The sequence below is a fragment of the Etheostoma cragini genome, chromosome 19, assembly GCF_013103735.1.
Source record: "Etheostoma cragini isolate CJK2018 chromosome 19, CSU_Ecrag_1.0, whole genome shotgun sequence".
Classification (NCBI taxonomy): domain Eukaryota; kingdom Metazoa; phylum Chordata; class Actinopteri; order Perciformes; family Percidae; genus Etheostoma; species Etheostoma cragini.
The window spans coordinates 5150390-5168776 of NC_048425.1; the positions used below are offsets into that span (position 1 = coordinate 5150390).

At 40.2% G+C, this 18387-nt stretch overlaps 2 protein-coding genes across 3 annotated transcripts in view; one reads left to right on the plus strand and one right to left on the minus strand.

Annotated features, from left to right (window-relative positions):
- Window positions 1-562: 562 nt before the first annotated feature.
- On the plus strand, window positions 563-4288 carry pnp5a (purine nucleoside phosphorylase 5a). The gene is made up of 7 exons (XM_034856587.1): window positions 563-654; window positions 1885-1955; window positions 2737-2906; window positions 2993-3096; window positions 3272-3447; window positions 3653-3843; window positions 4072-4288. Exons 2-7 carry the CDS (start codon window positions 1933-1935, stop codon window positions 4281-4283), a joined length of 876 nt encoding a protein of 291 aa, XP_034712478.1. The 5' UTR covers window positions 563-654; window positions 1885-1932; the 3' UTR covers window positions 4284-4288.
- Window positions 4289-5331: 1043 nt separating this feature from the next.
- The window catches only part of capn1 (calpain 1), a 30534-nt gene continuing 17478 nt past the window's right edge, over window positions 5332-18387 (minus strand). For both annotated transcript variants that reach the window (XM_034856452.1, XM_034856453.1), the window contains 18 exons: window positions 17277-17410; window positions 15656-15824; window positions 14467-14550; window positions 14076-14161; window positions 13410-13484; window positions 13012-13172; window positions 12315-12472; window positions 11662-11673; window positions 11312-11523; window positions 10804-10843; window positions 10646-10711; window positions 10507-10564; window positions 10314-10378; window positions 9021-9089; window positions 8731-8809; window positions 8427-8543; window positions 8146-8204; window positions 5332-7988 (listed from right to left, as the gene is read on the minus strand). In XM_034856452.1, the coding sequence (XP_034712343.1) occupies window positions 7962-7988; window positions 8146-8204; window positions 8427-8543; window positions 8731-8809; window positions 9021-9089; window positions 10314-10378; window positions 10507-10564; window positions 10646-10711; window positions 10804-10843; window positions 11312-11523; window positions 11662-11673; window positions 12315-12472; window positions 13012-13172; window positions 13410-13484; window positions 14076-14161; window positions 14467-14550; window positions 15656-15824; window positions 17277-17410 (1671 nt within the window). In that variant the 3' untranslated portion in view covers window positions 5332-7961. The remainder of the gene's footprint in view (window positions 7989-8145; window positions 8205-8426; window positions 8544-8730; window positions 8810-9020; window positions 9090-10313; window positions 10379-10506; window positions 10565-10645; window positions 10712-10803; window positions 10844-11311; window positions 11524-11661; window positions 11674-12314; window positions 12473-13011; window positions 13173-13409; window positions 13485-14075; window positions 14162-14466; window positions 14551-15655; window positions 15825-17276; window positions 17411-18387) is intronic.

Sequence of the window (18387 nt, forward strand, 5' to 3'; positions counted from 1 at the left end):
AAAACACGATATCTAGTCTTTCTCACAGTGACTTTTGGGTTGGGCAAATTGTACTTTTGATACTTTAACAACATTTAGAAGCAAACTTTGATTATTTTAATGTACCTAAAACTGTAAGTGAAGTAAAGGACTTTGTGGTAGTGATACGTTTACTTGCAGTAAGTTAAGTATCTGAAAACCTCTTCCACCACTGGCAGAGTGTACTGTGTGTTTTCTGCCATTTCACACTTGAATGTGTGTCTATTCCTGCTGAAAGTCTCGTTCTGTTTCACATTTAATACGGCACATCGATTACAGTCCAGGTGACAATCCTCGTGATTGTGTGTGTGTGTGTGTGTGTGTGTGTGTGTGTGTGTGTGTGTGTGTGTGTGTGTGTGTGTTTGTGTGTGAGTGTTCGTGTGCCCATGCATGCACGCATGCATGCCTGCGTGCATGTATGCCTGTGTGTGTATGTAATATCCCGAAAGTACAATGCAGAGTTTTTGGGTGGTGAAGTGAATGGGGGCGGGGGGGCTCTGTGCCTGTAATAGATCTAGCAACAGTGCCTCAAGAGAAGTTTTTGTGTCTATTTTATCTTATATGTTTAACAGTTAGACTTTAATTCAAAGTTTTTTGCTGCTTTGGAACTTGATTTCCCGTGCTTAAAAAGTGCACATTTTGTAATTTTTCTTATCTGATCCTTCTTATTTAATCCTTCCTATTGATTCATGTTGTGCAGTTTAATGTATAACAAATCACTGTTTAATAATGCATCATATTTTGTTGATCAAACTCTGCGGGTTGACTGAATGTGAGACACATGTAGTGGAGAATAAAGTTCAATATTTTACAGGAAAATGTAAAGGACTAAAAGTTTCAAGGTACATAAAATAGATAAACACAAGTAGGGCTGCAACTTTTTGCTTGGTCTATAAAATTTCAGAAAATGGTGAAAAATGTTGATCAGTGTTTTCTTAAGCCCAAAATGAGGTCCTCAAATGTCCACATCTCAAAGATTAATTAGTTATCATAGTTGGTGATTCATTTAAAATTTGACAACTAATCGATTAATCTTAGCAGCTCTGTACTTAAGAAAGTACCTCACGGGCGTCCGGATAGCTCAGTTGGTGGAGTGGGCTTCCATGTGTGGAGATTTTCTCCTCGACGCAGCAGGCCCGGGTTCCACTCCGACCTGGGGTCCTTTGCTGCATGTCACCCTTTAGCTCCCTTTTCATGTCTTCAGCTGTCCTGTCAATAAAGGCCTAAAATGCCCAAAACAAAATCTTAAAAAAAGAAAGTACCTCACAATTCTACTCTAGTACAAAGTGGTTTAAAAGTCAGCATGTGTTGACGCATGCGATCAATCATATATTAAAACACGCAACAACTGATGTTGAGAAGAAAAAGAATCCCACGGACACGTGAGGTTCATAACAAAACCCGAGTCATCCTGATATTACACATCTGGGAAAATAACTGGAGTGTTAATCAGTGTTGGAAAGCAGGATGTGAAGTGGTTTATAGTGTCTGTTGGGAAAAGGAGGGGAGTGAACAGGGTGAGGATTGTCGATCAGAACATACACACATGTATTTTCCTCTTTGTTGCATGCTATTTTGAAGGTGTGTCCACCCAGCCAATGAGGGTGCAGCATCTACATGCGTCAGTTTGAACAGTTGTGAAGCAAAGTGGGGCGGGGGGCGGGGGGCTCTGGGCCTATAATAAACCCAGCGACAGCGCCTTTTCTCTACAGAGGGAAGCACTGAAGACTTTAACAGGGCTCCAAACCAGAGAAACTCAAAACCAGAGATTTTCTTTTTTTAAGTTTTCTTGTCAATTATATATTTTTAACAGCTCTAATTCAAAGTTTTTCCTGCTTTGGAACTTGATTTTCCGCGCTAAAACACATTTTGTCATTTTTCTTATCTTATCAGACTCTCTTTTAATCCTTTGCAATGTTTCCAGAGACAAAAAATGGGTAAGTTCACGTTTGAATAGACTGTACTTTCTGATTTCCTCTTCTCATGCTGCTGAACACGTGGCTCCCTTCATGGGCAGCTCGGGACTGTGGGTAAAAAAATATACTAGGAATGTTTGGCTTTGGGCCAAAAATATACTGTATATGTGCACATGCTCTGTGGGCAGCAAAAGTAAAGTCCTGAGGGAGTCTTACATTGTCTCAAACTGCCTTTTACACTTTATATGAACTTTATGGCACATTCTTAATGATTAGACCATTAGTAATATCAATATTCTTCATTAAGACTGTTCTATGGCAGCTGGTGGCAACTTTATTTTAACTTTAATGTGTTTTAAAGGTTTTAATAAAGCACTTCAGGGCTTGCTTTGCTGTTTCAGAGTATATTTATAACACAGTCTTGTGTATCCATTGATGTATGCTTGAGTAAAAGTGAAAGCAGTTTATCGTTGAAAGGAAATGTTTAAATTGTTAAATTAAAGGAATAAGTGAGTGTAATCAACACAGCAGAAAAAACAGTGTGTGCGTGTCACCACTGAAGTGCATGAGAGGCGTGATACTGCTGTGACTGCAGGAATGTGTGTGTATGAGACTAAGAGTGTGTCTCTTCAAGCCATATCCTTATAAGTAGCAGTTCTCAGATCAAGCCAGCTGCCCAGAAAATCCTGTAATCTGATTAAAACAACCATGTCACATGCTACTTAATGCATCAGGAGGCAAAGAGAGGTTAGGGGCATTTTGCAGTCAACCTGACCTCCGACCTTCTTTTCATGTCATCCAGCTACACCTATGAGGACTGCAAGGCCACTGCTGATTGGCTGCTTGCCCAGACAGACGTCCGACCCAAAGTGGGCATCGTGTGCGGCTCGGGGCTCGGAGGGCTGGCTGACTTGTTAAAGGACCAGGTAGCCTTCAACTACAAGGACATCCCCAACTTTCCACAGAGCACTGGTAAGTTTAACTACAAAAGTTGCTGACTGGTTTCCGATTTGCTTTTCATATTTACTGACTGGTTTGTGCCTTTTGTTCTCCTGCAGTGCACGGACATGCAGGACGGCTGGTGTTCGGCACATTAAAGGGGAGGCCGTGTGTTTGCATGCAGGGGCGCTTCCACTTATACGAGGGCTACTCAATCCAGAAGGTGTGTGTGCTGCAACAAATTTCAGAGTGCAATTGAACACTGAGGAGCAAGTTGGCATGAATTGTGCAGCCTTTAAGGAACGCTGCTGTGCTAAAAGGAAAGTCCCCTCGGATGGTTACACGACGTATGACGTATATTTATGTGTATTTATGTATATTTGTGGGTGTGTTTCCAGATCACGCTGCCCATACGCATCTTCAAGCTGCTCGGTGTGGAGACGGTGATGCTGACCAATGCAGCCGGAGGCCTCAATCAGGACTTTAAAGTGGGAGACATCATGATCATCAAAGACCACCTCAACATGCCAGGGTTCGCTGGCAACAATCCGCTGTCTGGTCCCAACGATGAGAGGTAGGATGGGTTTCCTGCACCGGGGCGTGTTGCAAATAGTTGCAATAGTTAAATCTGCAAAGACAAGGTATCACTATGGAAATACTGTTGGTCTTTCCGGCATAACCAGGCTTGTTAAACCTGTCTGCAGACATTCAGCAATATCTCTTCAGGCCTTTGGCCTAACTAAACCTTCCACCCCGCCCTCTACGTCTTCCTCTCGCAGGTTTGGTGTGCGTTTCCCCTGCATGTCTGACGCCTACGACAGAGAGCTGCAGCAGATGGCCATGGATGTGGGACAGGAGCTTGGCTACGGAGACTTCCTGAAGGAGGGCGTCTACTGCGTGCTGGGCGGACCCTCGTTCGAAACCATTGCCGAGTCCCGTATGCTGCACAAACTGGGCGCTGATGCTGTTGGTGAGTAGTGTTTAATGGACTTAATTCTTATTATAAGCCACCAATAAAGAATATTTTAGTTACAGAACATGGCCAGCAATGATATGATGATATGATATGAATGAAAAATGTATCTTTACAACTGCAGTAAGTGGCAAAAATAAAAATTTTCATCACTTTTATATCTCTCCTGGTATATTTTATATTTGTCCCAATATTTAGTTTTGAATGCTCTCTTTTCCTCGCCAGGCATGAGCACGGCCCCCGAGGTGATCGTGGCGCGTCACTGCGGCATGCGGGTCTTCGCCCTGTCCTTGATCACCAACCAGGCGGTGATGGACTACGACAGCGCAGAGAAGGCCAATCACGAGGATGTCCTTCAGATAGGCAAGCAGCGAGCGGAGCAGCTGGAGCGGCTGGTTTCCACCATGGTGACCAAGATCGAGCACAACAACCACTAGGCCTACGAAGTCAGAAGCTAGCTTTTAGCATTTTAGCATGACTGACAAAGACTTAAAGTGGTTAGGGTTTATATTTCATGCTACTGTGCCAAAGAAAAACCCACTTAGTTTATGGTATAGCTGAGCAGTTAGGCTGTTTGTAGTTGTAGGTCAAAAGATGATACTTTTGTAGTCTTCTAAAGAATCTCACTTATATAAACAAATGCAGAACAGACACATTTGTTATTACGTCACTGTGCCCTATCTGACATTACATTCCTCTACCGAGCGGATTCAGACAAAAACATGTTTTTGTATCATTTAAACGAGAAATATTGGTTGTAACTTAAAACATGTGATCAGCTTGTATAAATGTCTGCAATTTAACTTAATGAGCAATAATCTGCAGCAAAGATCTTAATATTATGATGTTGTTGAAATATGTACATTAGGGGATTTTATGTATTTGACTGTGCTTGTTTTTTTCATATGAATGTTGTCATTAAAGATACTATTTATTACTATATTAAGTTGCGTTGTCCTTTTTGGCGTGGAGTGGAGCCTTTTTTCAAAATAATTTAACTGATTTGCTCATCCCAACCATAAATATACAGCCTTGCACCTTTAATTTGTTCCGGCAGAAATGTCTGCCCCCCCTCACATTTACACAGATTTCCAATCCACCAGGCCCTGGACAGACCAATCACAACCATTTATCTCACAAAGGGCGGGTTTAGGATGATGACTGACAGAGCCATTAACGTGCCATGCTTACCGAATAAAGTTACAGAATGTAGCTTGCAAAACTTAGATCAAATCTAATTGGCTGTAGTTCTATTTAATTGTGTGCAGTATTTTGATCTGCCCCGTTGATTACGTCCTTTGTAATCAAAAATGAACTAAGAGGTTTGGAAGCACTTTGGATAGCTGCTGGTTGCTGTAAAGTGCTATATAAATACATTCTGATTGATCGATTGATTGAGGTTCTAGACTAATACACAATTGCAAATTAGTTATGTAAAAATAATCACCTGCTAGATTTATTACAACAATATAAATTGATAATTAATTCAGAGACTCGTAAAATCCCCATTTTTATTTTCAACGTGTGTATATATGTTTTACATAGACGCTGCACAGTTAAATGTATTGCATGATAACTGGGTCCAAAGGGACACTAATGTTACCATTGTAAACATTAGGTAATGTTACATAAGCATTACACTGCAAAAACTGAAGACATGAATGCTGGAGTATCTTAAGGTTTTACCTTTCAATTTTTGATTAAATGTTTCAAATTCAATTCCATATCCAAAAACACAAAGATTATTGGTAGAACAAAGTATTTTGGCATTTGAAACACTTGCAACTCTTTGCTTGATAGAAAATGACAACAGTTAACATGTAGATCCTCCATATTTTGGAATATATAACCCTTCAAATAAAACACTTGCTCCCCTGGTCGAAAATAATTTGGCAGGCAGACAATATACAATATACAGTATATCACAGTTTACACTGCATGCATACAACATACCCATCCAACTTGCATAATAGTTTACCTTCACCTAAAGTATTGACATGTACTTGTTCCTTTCAAAAAAGCAGGATTAAACAAGGACGATGCATCCCTTTTTAACTATGATACCCAATTACAACCATGATGTAAAGTTATTTTTCTTTTCATATTTGGCAAAACAGTCAATAAAAAGTGCCATGCATAATAATAATAAGTAATGTCTTAAAGCTAAACAATTATTGGTATTAAGGAAATATAAATCAACACATTCTCAGCACACCATCATTGTCTCCACACTGCAGGGCTCAGTAAAGCTTTATGAGTGGACTCTTGGTGCTGAGGCAAAGTTTGGCACTAGATGTAAACAGATGTTTACCAGGCTGGCAATGTCGCTACAAAGGCAGATTAGAGATACATGTTGCGCACATTCATAGGCGCTGAATGTGTAGCATTAAAAATAGGCTGGAGAAAAAGCTAGCACACTCAACAGCTGTCCACATTGACCACATCTGGCATCAAGATTGTAATAACTGACAGCAGGATTAGAAAAAATACAGCTCTGGAGTATTTTGCTGATTGTCCTCAAGTACATTAACTCTTGGTGGACTGACAGGATTTTATTTTCTCTCATCACCTACTGATAATACACAGGCTTGGTTGTGAGCAGTTTTATGTACCAACTACCGAACTACACCTGCTGCCAACCGCATCACAGAGCAGGAGGAAGCGTGCGTGTGACAGTGCAAGACGTAAACATTCATGGCGTCCTCAGCTGTAATATCCAGAAGCAAGCAAAGTTGTCTATGCCTCTTGTCCTTCAGGACACTTTTTCTGCTCGGTTAGATAGTTGGCAGATCCAGTGCGGTGGAAAGAAAATAGTTCCTACATAAAAGTGACAGACTTTCAGACCTGTGTTAGAGACCTAGCAGACTCCAAAATGAAGATATTGGTGTCATATGAAAGATCTAAGGAATTAATTTGCAACAACCATGTAATGCTATCTTGTCACTAAATTATGATGCAGCTTTAGGCTTTTGGCAAGGAAAAAACTGACAGGGCCATGGTCTCTTGACCTGTCATTTTGAATGAAAATTTGTTTTATGGGAATAGCCTAATGAAACTTTAAAACGACAAACTAGAGCATTAAGAGAATGTATGGCTTTTCTAGGTATATTGACAATAAGGGGGTTTCTGAGCAGTTTTCAGAACAGATGTGCTCACCATTCAATTGCAAAAAAAGGGTTTAAGTGTTTAATTCCCATGTGTAACGTGTTTGGTGCATTAATGTTTAAATTTATATTAACCAATTCTCAAGTGGTCAAACATGGTTACATTTTGAACCAAATATATGTAACAACCTGTATCTCAGTATCAATTCAAAAATTGCTGCAACAACTTATGAGACATAATTAGGCAGAAGAATGGCCATCAGAAGAGTAAACAGAAAAAACAGTTACAGTGTACATGAGCTGCTGTGAATGTGGTGTTGGCATGGACTGCTGTTAGACTTCCAGTCTAAATTATTATCCCGGTCCGGACCTTACTTCTCCTGAAAATATGCTAAAGGTCAGCTAAATCCTCCTAACGGAAAATAACCCTCAGAATTAATACACATTTACCCCTCCCTTTATTTAGGCATTTTGGGCTATTACTAATACTTTATTCAGTTGTTTAATTTATTTATTTACTTTCTTATAAGTCAGTTCTTACAAGTCAAGTTTGGTCTTTTAAAAAACGTGGTAGATACAGTACAAGCCCTTTAAACATGATCCACATCTATGATAAGAAGGTCATTTTTAAGAAAATAGATTGTTTTTTTTTCTTCCACCAAGTAACATATCACAACATATTTCTTGTCTTTACTAATTGAAATTTAACAATATGTTTTTTTCTTCCCCAGAGTAACTGCCCCAAGACAAGAAATGTTTGTAGAGCTAAAAAGGTAGCTCAGCAAACTGAACGCCAGGCTACGAGAAGGGAGCTTTCCTCTGTTGGCAAAACGTGTGACAAATAACGGTTTGGCACATTATTGCTAAAGTAGACACTGTAGAGCTGAATTTACAGTTTTTTTAGGTCTTCGGCAGCGAGAGGAAGAACTGGTGCCGAAAAAAGGCACTTCTGAAACAACACATACTGGGTCTGAAGCTGCAGCAGGAGGCAGTGCAAGAGTCCGTTCATCTCTAGGCAAACATGGTCAGAGTAATCCACTGTAGAACACAGAGAGCATCTAAATTAGGGGATGCCAATTACAACTAATACAAATCTACTTTCTGCACAGAAATGGTTGATCTGACACAAGCACAAAAAGCAAAGACATTGTTTGGGTGTATGGTTGCATTTCTGTTCCCGAGTGTGTGGCAATACCTGATGGAAGTTGAGGGTTATGAAACCGTCTTTATCTGTGTCCAGGGTCTTAAAGGTTTCTGTAGAGTTAGAAACAAAGACAATCATGTTTATTATCTATGCTGGTGTAAGCTCTGTTGTGTGTTGTGTTATAAATCCCACTTATTCACAGACATGTACTCTATGTTATTTATTTGCAATCACAAACGGTATTGTTTGTGTTAAACTGAGGTGATTACAAACTGACAAGTAGGTAAACTGATTATTTAAAGACATTGAAGATGTGCAGCAATGGGACTCACTAAACATGGTCTCCAGTCGCACCAGACAGGTGACAAAGTTGTCAAAGTCGAGAGTCATGTCATCCTCGGTGTAGCGCAGGATAATCAGCTGGAACAGTTGGTTGGTCAGCTTGAAACCTGAAGGAAAGAAGAGACAAACATAAAACGTTTCACAAAACATTGATTAAAAGATCAGGAAAAAATCAGGAAAAGAACTCACAATTTAGCAGGGAACATTCTCTAAACAAGTGAAGAAGAGTGAAAATGCCTGCCTCGTGTGTTTGTCTGTCTCTTTTGTTGTAATTTAAATGAAAAGGAACCGTACCTGCAGAATCAAGAGCCATCCTCATCTCATAGGAGCTCATGGTGCCCGATTTGTCCAAGTCAAACTGCCTGAATATGGTCTGGCACGGTACCACAAACAAAGAAAATAACAACCCGAAAGAATAGAGAACAAAAATTTAGACCAGAAAACAGAAAAATAAGATGAAAACTTAGCCTTGTGATAAAAAAAGCCCCCATAAGTAGCATTATAATTCATTGTTTCAAGAAGGGTTCTCATTTTAATGACTTACAGGATCTTTTTTTCCATCACATTAGCAGTAACGGGCTTACCAGGTATCGTTTAATCTTTTCCCAGAGTACATGAAACTCTGTCAGGCCCAGCTTTCCACTGCCGTCCGTCTGAAGTCCAGAAGTTAAGGAACAACAGTAGGACAACAAGTACGACAACAGAATAACTCTATTTAATAATATCAGAAGCAGCCAACTTTAAAGGGGACCTCCACTGATTTAAAATCTGTTTACAGGTCTTGGAGGAGTACATAAAAGTCTGATACATTTCCTCAAGTCCAGTTGCATTGTGGGTAATGCAGTTGCCAGGTTTTGATCTGGAAGAACAATGCATGGAATCAAAAAGAGAATATTTCTGGTTCAGCAACATCAATTTTGATACTTTATTTTTAACTGTCCAAAGTAGTTGTTAAAATCTGTAATTTTACTTTTACTTAAAGCGTTGGTGTGTAACTTTTGATACTAATGAACATTTGTGGCGTTCAAACCTTTGCAAAATGAGTTGCTACAAAGCTAATTAAGACCATCAGTTCCACACAAGTCCATCTGTATTTCTCTGTATCACTCATGGTTAAAAAGATGAAGTTGTCTGGCATATTCCCGCGCAGATCAATTGAATCAAGTGAAGAGAATGACGAATGACCTCTTCTGAAGTCCTTCATGTTTTTTTAATCCTCCGTGTCCCTCCGTGGCTACTAGCAACTGTATCAGGGATGGGTGGGGGCAGTGCGCGGTCACCGGGTCAAGGCTTGTCTCATGTGGACGCGCTGACAGTGTTTTTGTCATTACTTAGAAGTCCTCATGGAGGAGACAGAAGCTACGCGCTATAGCTTTAGTATGTTCTGTTTGAAGTATTGTACTTTGCCACATTTCAAATCACTGCTGTACAGAGTAAAAACTTGTAAATAAAAAGGTCTCTTATGTTGCTTTGGTAAAGTATCTGTAAATAAACTAAAATATGAAGCTGTTTTGTGCATTTATCAAATCACAAAAGACTGTGATTTAATTAAATAAGAATCATGAGTATAAATAAGATAATAAATATGTGTAAATATAAAAAAGTATCCCTTCAGTACATTTAAATGAGCCACTTTTGCTTGAGTAAATCTTTATACCAGTAATGTTACTACTACTTAAGTAAAAGCTCAAAGTAATAGTCATCAAAGTAATAGTACTTTGACTTAAGTAGAATATTTTTGTACTCTTTCCCCCTCTGCGTCTGACAATAACGGTGGGAAAGTCTATTAAAGGAATCCGAAGAATTCTACATGATTGTTCCACGGTAATATTCATGTTCTATAAAGAATTGATATTCTAATGCCATTTTAAGGATACATCCATGAGGCTTATCATACTGCGACAAGCTTCTTGTGTGAAGCCATCTGTTTTAAGGTCTTTATCTGTTAGCAAGAGAAAGTAAAACAAAAAGAGAGAAGAATAACACATTTAAAACTCTATATTGAAAAAATGAAACACGTTTAACTTCCATGATGTTACAAGCAAGCTCGTAATCACAGCTGTTACTAACGTTTGCTGATGATCCTGTTCAAGATGGTTTGCAGCTCTGTGAGGCTGATCTCCATGTCCTGTTGGCACAAACGGAGACAGTCAAATCATTTAAATTTGTCCGTCTATGTACCACCAATCATTTATCTAGGCGTGCTCACCGGCCCAGCCAGCTGTCTGAAGAGATTCTTAAAGGAGCTGTCGATCTGGCTCTCATCCAGCTGAGTCTAAAAAAAAAAACAGAAGTGTTTTTAGTACGCATTCGGTCTCTTTCCACACCTCATTAGCAGCCAGGTGGTCAGTGTTTTCATCCTCTCACCTCTGGTGGAAGATCTGCTACGACGTCATCATCAAGCTCCCTGATGTGAAAAGAAGAAAGAATATCCGTTGCTTATTTTAAAATGTGTAATAAATATCATCAGTATTTATTCATACATTACTTTTTTAACTTGTTTCTTTCTGTTAAGTCTTTAAAGCTTTAGTGCGTAACCTTGATACTAATGAACATCCATTACATTGCGGGGGACGCACCAACAGTTTTGTTGTTATTACGTAGAATTCCTGATGGACGCTGCAGAAACTACGCACTTTAACTTTAACTGCACATTTATCATGAGTAACACTGATCCTCCACAGATATAATAGCACTGGCTTTTGGTTTCAACACTTTACCAAGAATAGTTATTAAAATAATAATCCTGTAGATGTTAAAAATAAATCAAGACAAAAAGCGTAGATTATTTTCACTCATTTTCTCCCCCGAACATCATGTCACGTTCATCATCATAGCTTCTCCAGATCCCTCACACTCTGTCACAGCCACTCACTCTGAGTTGGCGGGTTTCTCAGAGAAAACTCTGAGGACAAAGTTGGCCTCTTTGTTTGGCTCGAAGGTGGAGGGGACGACGATGTACTCCCCGGGCGGTAGCTTCAGACGCGAGCTGACCTCCCTCAGGTTGATGAAGGTCTCTGAGCGAGCGCTGGAGGCGTGGGTGAGGAAAAAGTCTCGCTTCAGGTGGACTGCTGAACTTCCTGCAAACTGAGAGGAGAGATAACTAGTCAACATATCCTTTATCTTTCTAACACACTTGTACTTGTAAATATTAGGTTAAATCCCTTTATGTTTGTATTTCACAATGTCTGGGTAGCACTTAAAAAAACTCAGTAAAACTCATACCTCCTTTGGAACCTGTAAAGGACAAAGAGAGAGAGAGAGAGAGAGAAAGATGAGATTATTAACATGATGGACGTGATCAGGGACAACAAAAAACATGAAAGAAGCTGATACGAATATAAGAATAACCCTTTTCCACTGCATGAATCTAACTAAAGATAATGTAACATGTCACAGGTGCTTCTTTGGTTTCCACTTTTCTCTGTTCAATTAGGGAGAAAAAAGGTTACTGGAATTAAATTTCAGCATTGCCCAAATGTGAGTTGTCCTGGATTGTAAAATGCAGTGAAAATACAGGGAATAATCAAGCAGCAAAGCCTCACAATATTCTTAACAGTCATTTAAAAAACAGGTTACATGCGGGGCCCAGATTGCTCAGTTGGTAAATCAGGTGCCCACATATAGAGGTTTACTCCTCGAGGCAGCGGGCCCGGGTTCGACTCTGACCTGGGGCCCTTTGCTGCATGTCTTTCCCACTATTTCTCCACTTTCATTTATAAATCTGTCCTGTCAAAAAAAAAAAAAGGCAGAAAATGCCCGAAAAAAACAATCTTAAACAAAACAGGGTACATTTTGTCAACTTCCTGCGGCGGAAAAGGCAAACTTGACTTTCAAGATTCAGTTTTACAAGCAGCATTTGTTGGAGCGCAGCTAACCTCATACAGGGCAAACCCGATGGTCTCCATGTCTTCGCCCTCACGCCGTTTCTTCCTGCGGTCCTTCTGCATGAGGCCGACCAGGAAGCTGCAGTCTGAATGGCCGGAGTCGGGGTGCTGCAGCGTAATCTTGAATTGTGGGTTGAGCCAAAAGGTTGCTGGGTAGAAGAGTTGATACGGTCAGATTGTTCCTCCTTTTTAACTTTAAATCAGTATTTAGTAATACATTGTCAAAAAAAAGTATAAGTAGTATAAAAAATAAAGAAAATGTGTTGTTGTCTGTAATAGGTCTAAAAACCAATCCAATTCCATGCATGTCTTCAGTCATAATCGGGCATTTCTAAAATTTATTTTAAAGGAGGTCATTTTTTTATTAATGGGAGTCACTGGTTCACATTTGTTTAGTAACTTCATCCAAATCCTCCGTTCCTCCTTCTGTACCTAATGTTTTAACATTTCTTATCCCCTATAAAAGGTGTAAGGGTCTCTAAAACTATATTACACCATCATGTGGATCTTATTCTGGTCCGTGGCAGGAGAAAGTCTGATTCATTTCCAAAATGTTCAAAGAAAATGAAACTAGACTGCATTCTAGAGAAGATCCATTATTATATAGCATGCCTCCATTGCTCTCCTTTCATTGCTACCTCCAGTTTCTTCCGCCAGTCCATATGTGACCTTACAGTTCGTACTGTACCTGGGAAGTTCCTGCAGCCTCCAGCGGTGCTGCCCCTCCTCCACTCTCCTGAATAGACCGAAGTGCTCCATTTCTTAACCTGGCTGTTATCCAGGGCGTCAGCCGTCAGGTTGCAGAGCTCCAGACGGGAGAACTCGCGCAGGAAGTCATTAAATGACATCCTGAGAGACGGAAATACACACACTGTCCTTATTCTTCATTACAAAGTCAAAGAGTTGAACATTGTTACAGTCCAGATGAAAGATGATGCTGACATTTTAAACATACAATATGCTGTATTATATATCAAACAGACGTTTATTGTTTTTTTATTGATATGTAACAGATGCAAATATGCATTGGAAAATAAAAAGATGGCAAGATTTGCACAGGCGTCCAACATACACAAGAACGCTTACCAGAACTCTCCGTCCTCGCCGCGTATTTGTAGCCGACTTCTGGCGGAGCTATCCACACCGTCCCACTCTCTGGAGCTGAGGACAAGGAAAAGAAAATGTAACTAGAGCAGCATTTTTCTCAATATTGCTGTAAATTCACATCAGATTTAGAAAACAACCTTAAAGCTTTAGTGCATAACTTTTTGATAACAATGAATGCTCTTTTCATTAAAGCTATTGCCAAACGAGTTGCTACAAAGCTAATTAAGGTCATCAACTCCACACATCTCTAACTGTATTTCTCTGTATAGCTATGTTCAGAAGATTGTGTCATCCGGCAACTTTCCCACGCATAAACTCTTCAGAAATGAGGTGAAAAATGATGATGTTTTGAGTTTTAGGAGCACAGAGTTTTAATCAGATGGAGAATGTCCTTCTAGCATTTAAATCTTGAACAGTATTCATCTGGGTTAGGGTTAGGGTTGGGGGTCCAGCTAGCTCAGTTGGTAGAGCAGGCGTCCATTTATAAAGGTTTACTCCTCAGCGCAGCGAGCCTGGGTTCGACTCCGACTTGTGGCCGTTTGCTGCATGTCATTCCCCTCTCTCCCCCCCTTTCACGTCTTCAGCTGTCCTGTCAGATAAAGGCCTAAAGTGCCCCCAAAAAATAATCTTAAAAAATGATTTTACTTGTCGCTCCAGGCTCCGGTCCACTCCACTTCCCCCCAGGGGTTCCTGATGCGAACCAGCTTGGTCGGACTTCCTCTGTAATTCACCTGAGGGCAATGAAACATTCACACTTTGTCACGACTGCATAGGTTGCGAGTGCATTTAAAGAAAGGCCCCTTTACCCCCTCATGTGTATCTACCGTCACCAACTCTGAAATGAATTGTTATAGTAAAACACACTATAATAAATAGAGATATCAGCTCCACCATTGGAATGAAATGAGGTATTGAGGATTTAAATCATTTGCGTAAGTTTAAGCAGCAATACCAGACCTTACGGTATTTCTGAGATTGTTCTGTTTTGGCCATTTCAAAATAAGTTTGTTTTGATTCTGGCAAAGTCACTACTCACCTCTTCCACACCAGTCACAGAGTAGGCGTGTCCCTTTACCAGCTTCTTAAACGTGACGGCCTCCATCTCACTCGTGCCGGTGATCTGAGGACGAGAGCGAAAACACAGGTCACCGACGTCCACAACGCTATTGGTTAAGTCAAGAGGATGGTGAGAAAATATCTGCATAATGCTGCTTCACATGGGACGAGGGTAGTGACATGTACAGTCGCTGTCATAACTCATTAAACTTTACAGCAAACACACCATTAGTGGGACGACTGTCACTGGTTGTTTAAACTACTTCAAACACAGTCTCACGACACCATGTGTGACCCGATTGAGATGAAACATAATGCAAACGTAATGACATTCAAAAGCTAACAGACAAAACTGGAGACATGACTTATATGTATGCTATCATTTTTCTTTGATACAATATTAAAACAAAGTGTTTTGGTCATTGAGATGTTCTGCTTTGTCCTTTTAACCTTGTCACAGCATAAATAAATGAATCTCCCTACGTTTGATGCCGATAACCTCAATATTTTACTACTTTATCAGCTCTTTAACTTATTGTCTTTGATATTTGTCTTCTTTCATGCTTTGAGCGGGACTGACAGTTCTTCCAACTAAAACAAAGCACCAGCACTGATTACAGAAACTGACCTTCAATAAGACAGACAAAATAGTCCAACCCATTTTATCTGCAAACGCCTCATTTTAACAATCTAAACACACAGCGAGAACTGCGTGGCGCAGATGCGTTTAAATCCACTTTTGCTAGTTTAACGGCGGAAAAAAGGATCCTTGCACCTGGCGCATGGTTCAGAAGGGTTGTACTAAGTGTCTTCATTAATTGAAGACACTAAGACAAGTGTCTTTTGGGCATAACATGCAATAAACCACTCAGTGTCATCTCCCATTCCCTTTAAAAGCCAGGCACGTTTGTTGCTTGGCGCATTGTTATTATGACGGCGGATTTGCTAAGCAGGAAGGAGAGACTTTCAGGAGAAGAAACTGATCTGCTTGTGAGTGAAGTGAAAGCGCGTTTAAAATCCAGTATAAACAAGCACCAGTAGATTAGCTTTGAACAAAGACTGGAAACAGGGGGAAACAGCTACCCTGGCTCTGTCCAAAGACGTAACAGAATCTGCCTCCCAACACCTCTAAAACAAAACAAAGGAATGATGACTGTTGCAGTACTGACGTCTATGGAGCAGCCCAGCAGCGATCCTCTCTCAACGGCCCTTCTCATGATGCTGTAGAGGTCAGATGGGGCTTTTCTCAGCTCAAACGACTCCGTCACGCCGCCTGTAAAGTCCTCAAAGCCCTCGGACGTGCTGCCGCCTGAGAGAGCCTCATAACAGCCATTCAACCTGGGACACAAAAGGAGGGTAATAAAAATTTAAAACCGTTTTAAAAGTGTTATATGGTAACCGACATGAGCAAGCCTTAGATGGAGTCAAAATACCTGACTGTTGCCAGGGGGGGGAAGTTCAGAGTACTCTTAACACTTATACACTGTGTGATACTACCATATTTGAACATGTATCTACATTCAGAACAAAGCATATGTAACAATGCATTAATCTATCTTTTACATCCTGCTCTTTCTGTTTCCTCTCTGCTCTCCAACTGGAAAGCCGGCTTAACTTGGCATGCATGTAAGCACTACCACAACAATGCTCTGCTTCACTGTTTTTTTTTTTTTTATAGCTTACCAAATTTACTACTGAGACCACAGCTGTCCACGGGAGCAGCTGCAGACTGAAGTTGCTCAATAGCTCTGCTAGGATTTCAAGAGTTTATCAATTGAGTTCCTAACACAGATTTTCTCTAACCAGAAATTCTCCTACAGTCTTGAGACTAGCCTAGAACTTGAGCAGACCCCTTTTTATGACATGTTTATATCAGGGTGAATTTAGCACACATATGAGCTGCTATCTAGTATAAACAAGACAGAATGTTCACTTTATCCTCACAGTAGTCTAGTTTCAAACAGACCCTATTCCACCCTAACCCCATCGCTGTGGAGGAGAGTCTGGCGAGTCCACATTCCGGGATGGGAGAAAAACATGCTCTGGTTTAGTGGCATTTCTTTTAAACCAATCAAAATCGACATAGGTGGCACTAAGCACTGCAAGGAGCCCTGGTGATAGAAGTTGTTTGTGCAACAAAAAACTCAGATTGGACAGATAGTCTAGCTAGCTGTCCGGGTTTACCCTGCAGAGATCTGAGGAGCAGTTAACCGTAGTCCTCATAAATCCACCGGAGTTTAAAATTCCAGCACAAAATAAGCGGAAGGTAACGGACATCCGATAGAAAAAAGGACATACAGCGGAAATTCCAGAATTTCAGGACAATTAAATCACTTTTGATTAGTTAAAGCAGACAGTATTGAGTCTATGCATATCTACTTCAACTTGTGAGTTGAATGTCATCTCAGCTTTTGTTTTTTTCTGTTGTTTCCTGGAACTTTGTATAAAACCCTGACCAGAAATCTCATTCTGGTAAGAGGAACTCCTTTAGCTTCTTGTGAACTTCTTTCTCCACTTCCCAGTACATAAGACTCATCTGATCCAGCAGCTGAACTGGACCTGAGAGAACTTTTTCTTCCACAGTAGTAATGCTGTAATAACCACTTTAAGGCACTAACATAAAATCAAATGTAGGTACCAACTAAGTGATAAATAAAAATAATTTTATATGTAGCCGTTCTGAAAAGGTAAAGGAGTAGCAACAACAACATATTGTTTAACATTGCATTTTATGATGTGACATTATTACATCATTACACATCATACTGGGCCCACGACTGTCAGTCTTACTTAGCGTAGGCCTTTTCCAGCAGCGCGCTCCAGAACTCGGTTCCCTCTGCCGAGTGGACAAAAAGCAGCTTCCCATCCTTCACTGGCAGCCGGTCATCGATCACCACATCCATCCACTCACCAAACTGCCAGAACTGTACAACAAAAAAACATCAATTTTAAAAGAAACTCTAACAGACAAGGTTTATAAAGAAACACAATTTATAAGTAAGATGTAAAGTGTGTTAAGAAGGTTAAATGACACAAGATATTATCAGCAGAAAAGTACCCGGCTATTCGTCAAACTCCCAGGATTGAATTACAAGAGACATACTGAGTTTTATTTAGATTTATGGTGCACATTAACTAATAATGTACACTATTGTAGTAAAAGGTACAATATTTCCCTCTGAACTGTAGTGGAGTAGAAGTATAAAATAGAAGAAAATAGAAATACTCAAGTTTAGTACCTTGGAAAAGTCAATTCATTGGAAAGATTCCCCCGTACATATTGGTTCCGTCTGGGTTATTAGGAAATGTCAACCGTGTCTTATTTCTGCTGCTGACTAATTTATCAGACACCTGGCTGGATTTGACACTTCCCTCAGCTCCAATTTTTATTGGTTTAATATTTGGAGCGCAGGAAAAGGAGAAGAAAAATTATCAGAAATTATCAGTAGCTGCTTTTGTGTTTTAACCCTGAAATAAATACAAAATAGTAAAAAGGCAACGTTAAACTCCAGCACCCTCCGTGATTTAAATGTCACCAAACCAGTCCTCAAGCAAATCATGTGTTCACAAGCCAAACAGTTATTTGCTGCGCCTCTTTAACCTGGTAAGGGTAAAGTAAATCAACTCCCAGTCCCAGAAACCCTATATCCACTTTATTGAGTCAGATGCTTAACAAATGTGAAAACCTAGGACACGTTATCTGACATTTTAATTTCAAGAGGCAAAACAAGACGTTGCAATGCAGCAGGAGGACAGAGGGAAAGGAGGGCAAGGTGAATTGTTTTGGCACATTTGGCCTTTATTGTGGTTGCATGCCTGTTGGCCACATAGACCGTATATATATTGATGGACAGAGCATCCGGTTCGGAAAAGTGCAACCACTGCGGAAGTAACTTAAACC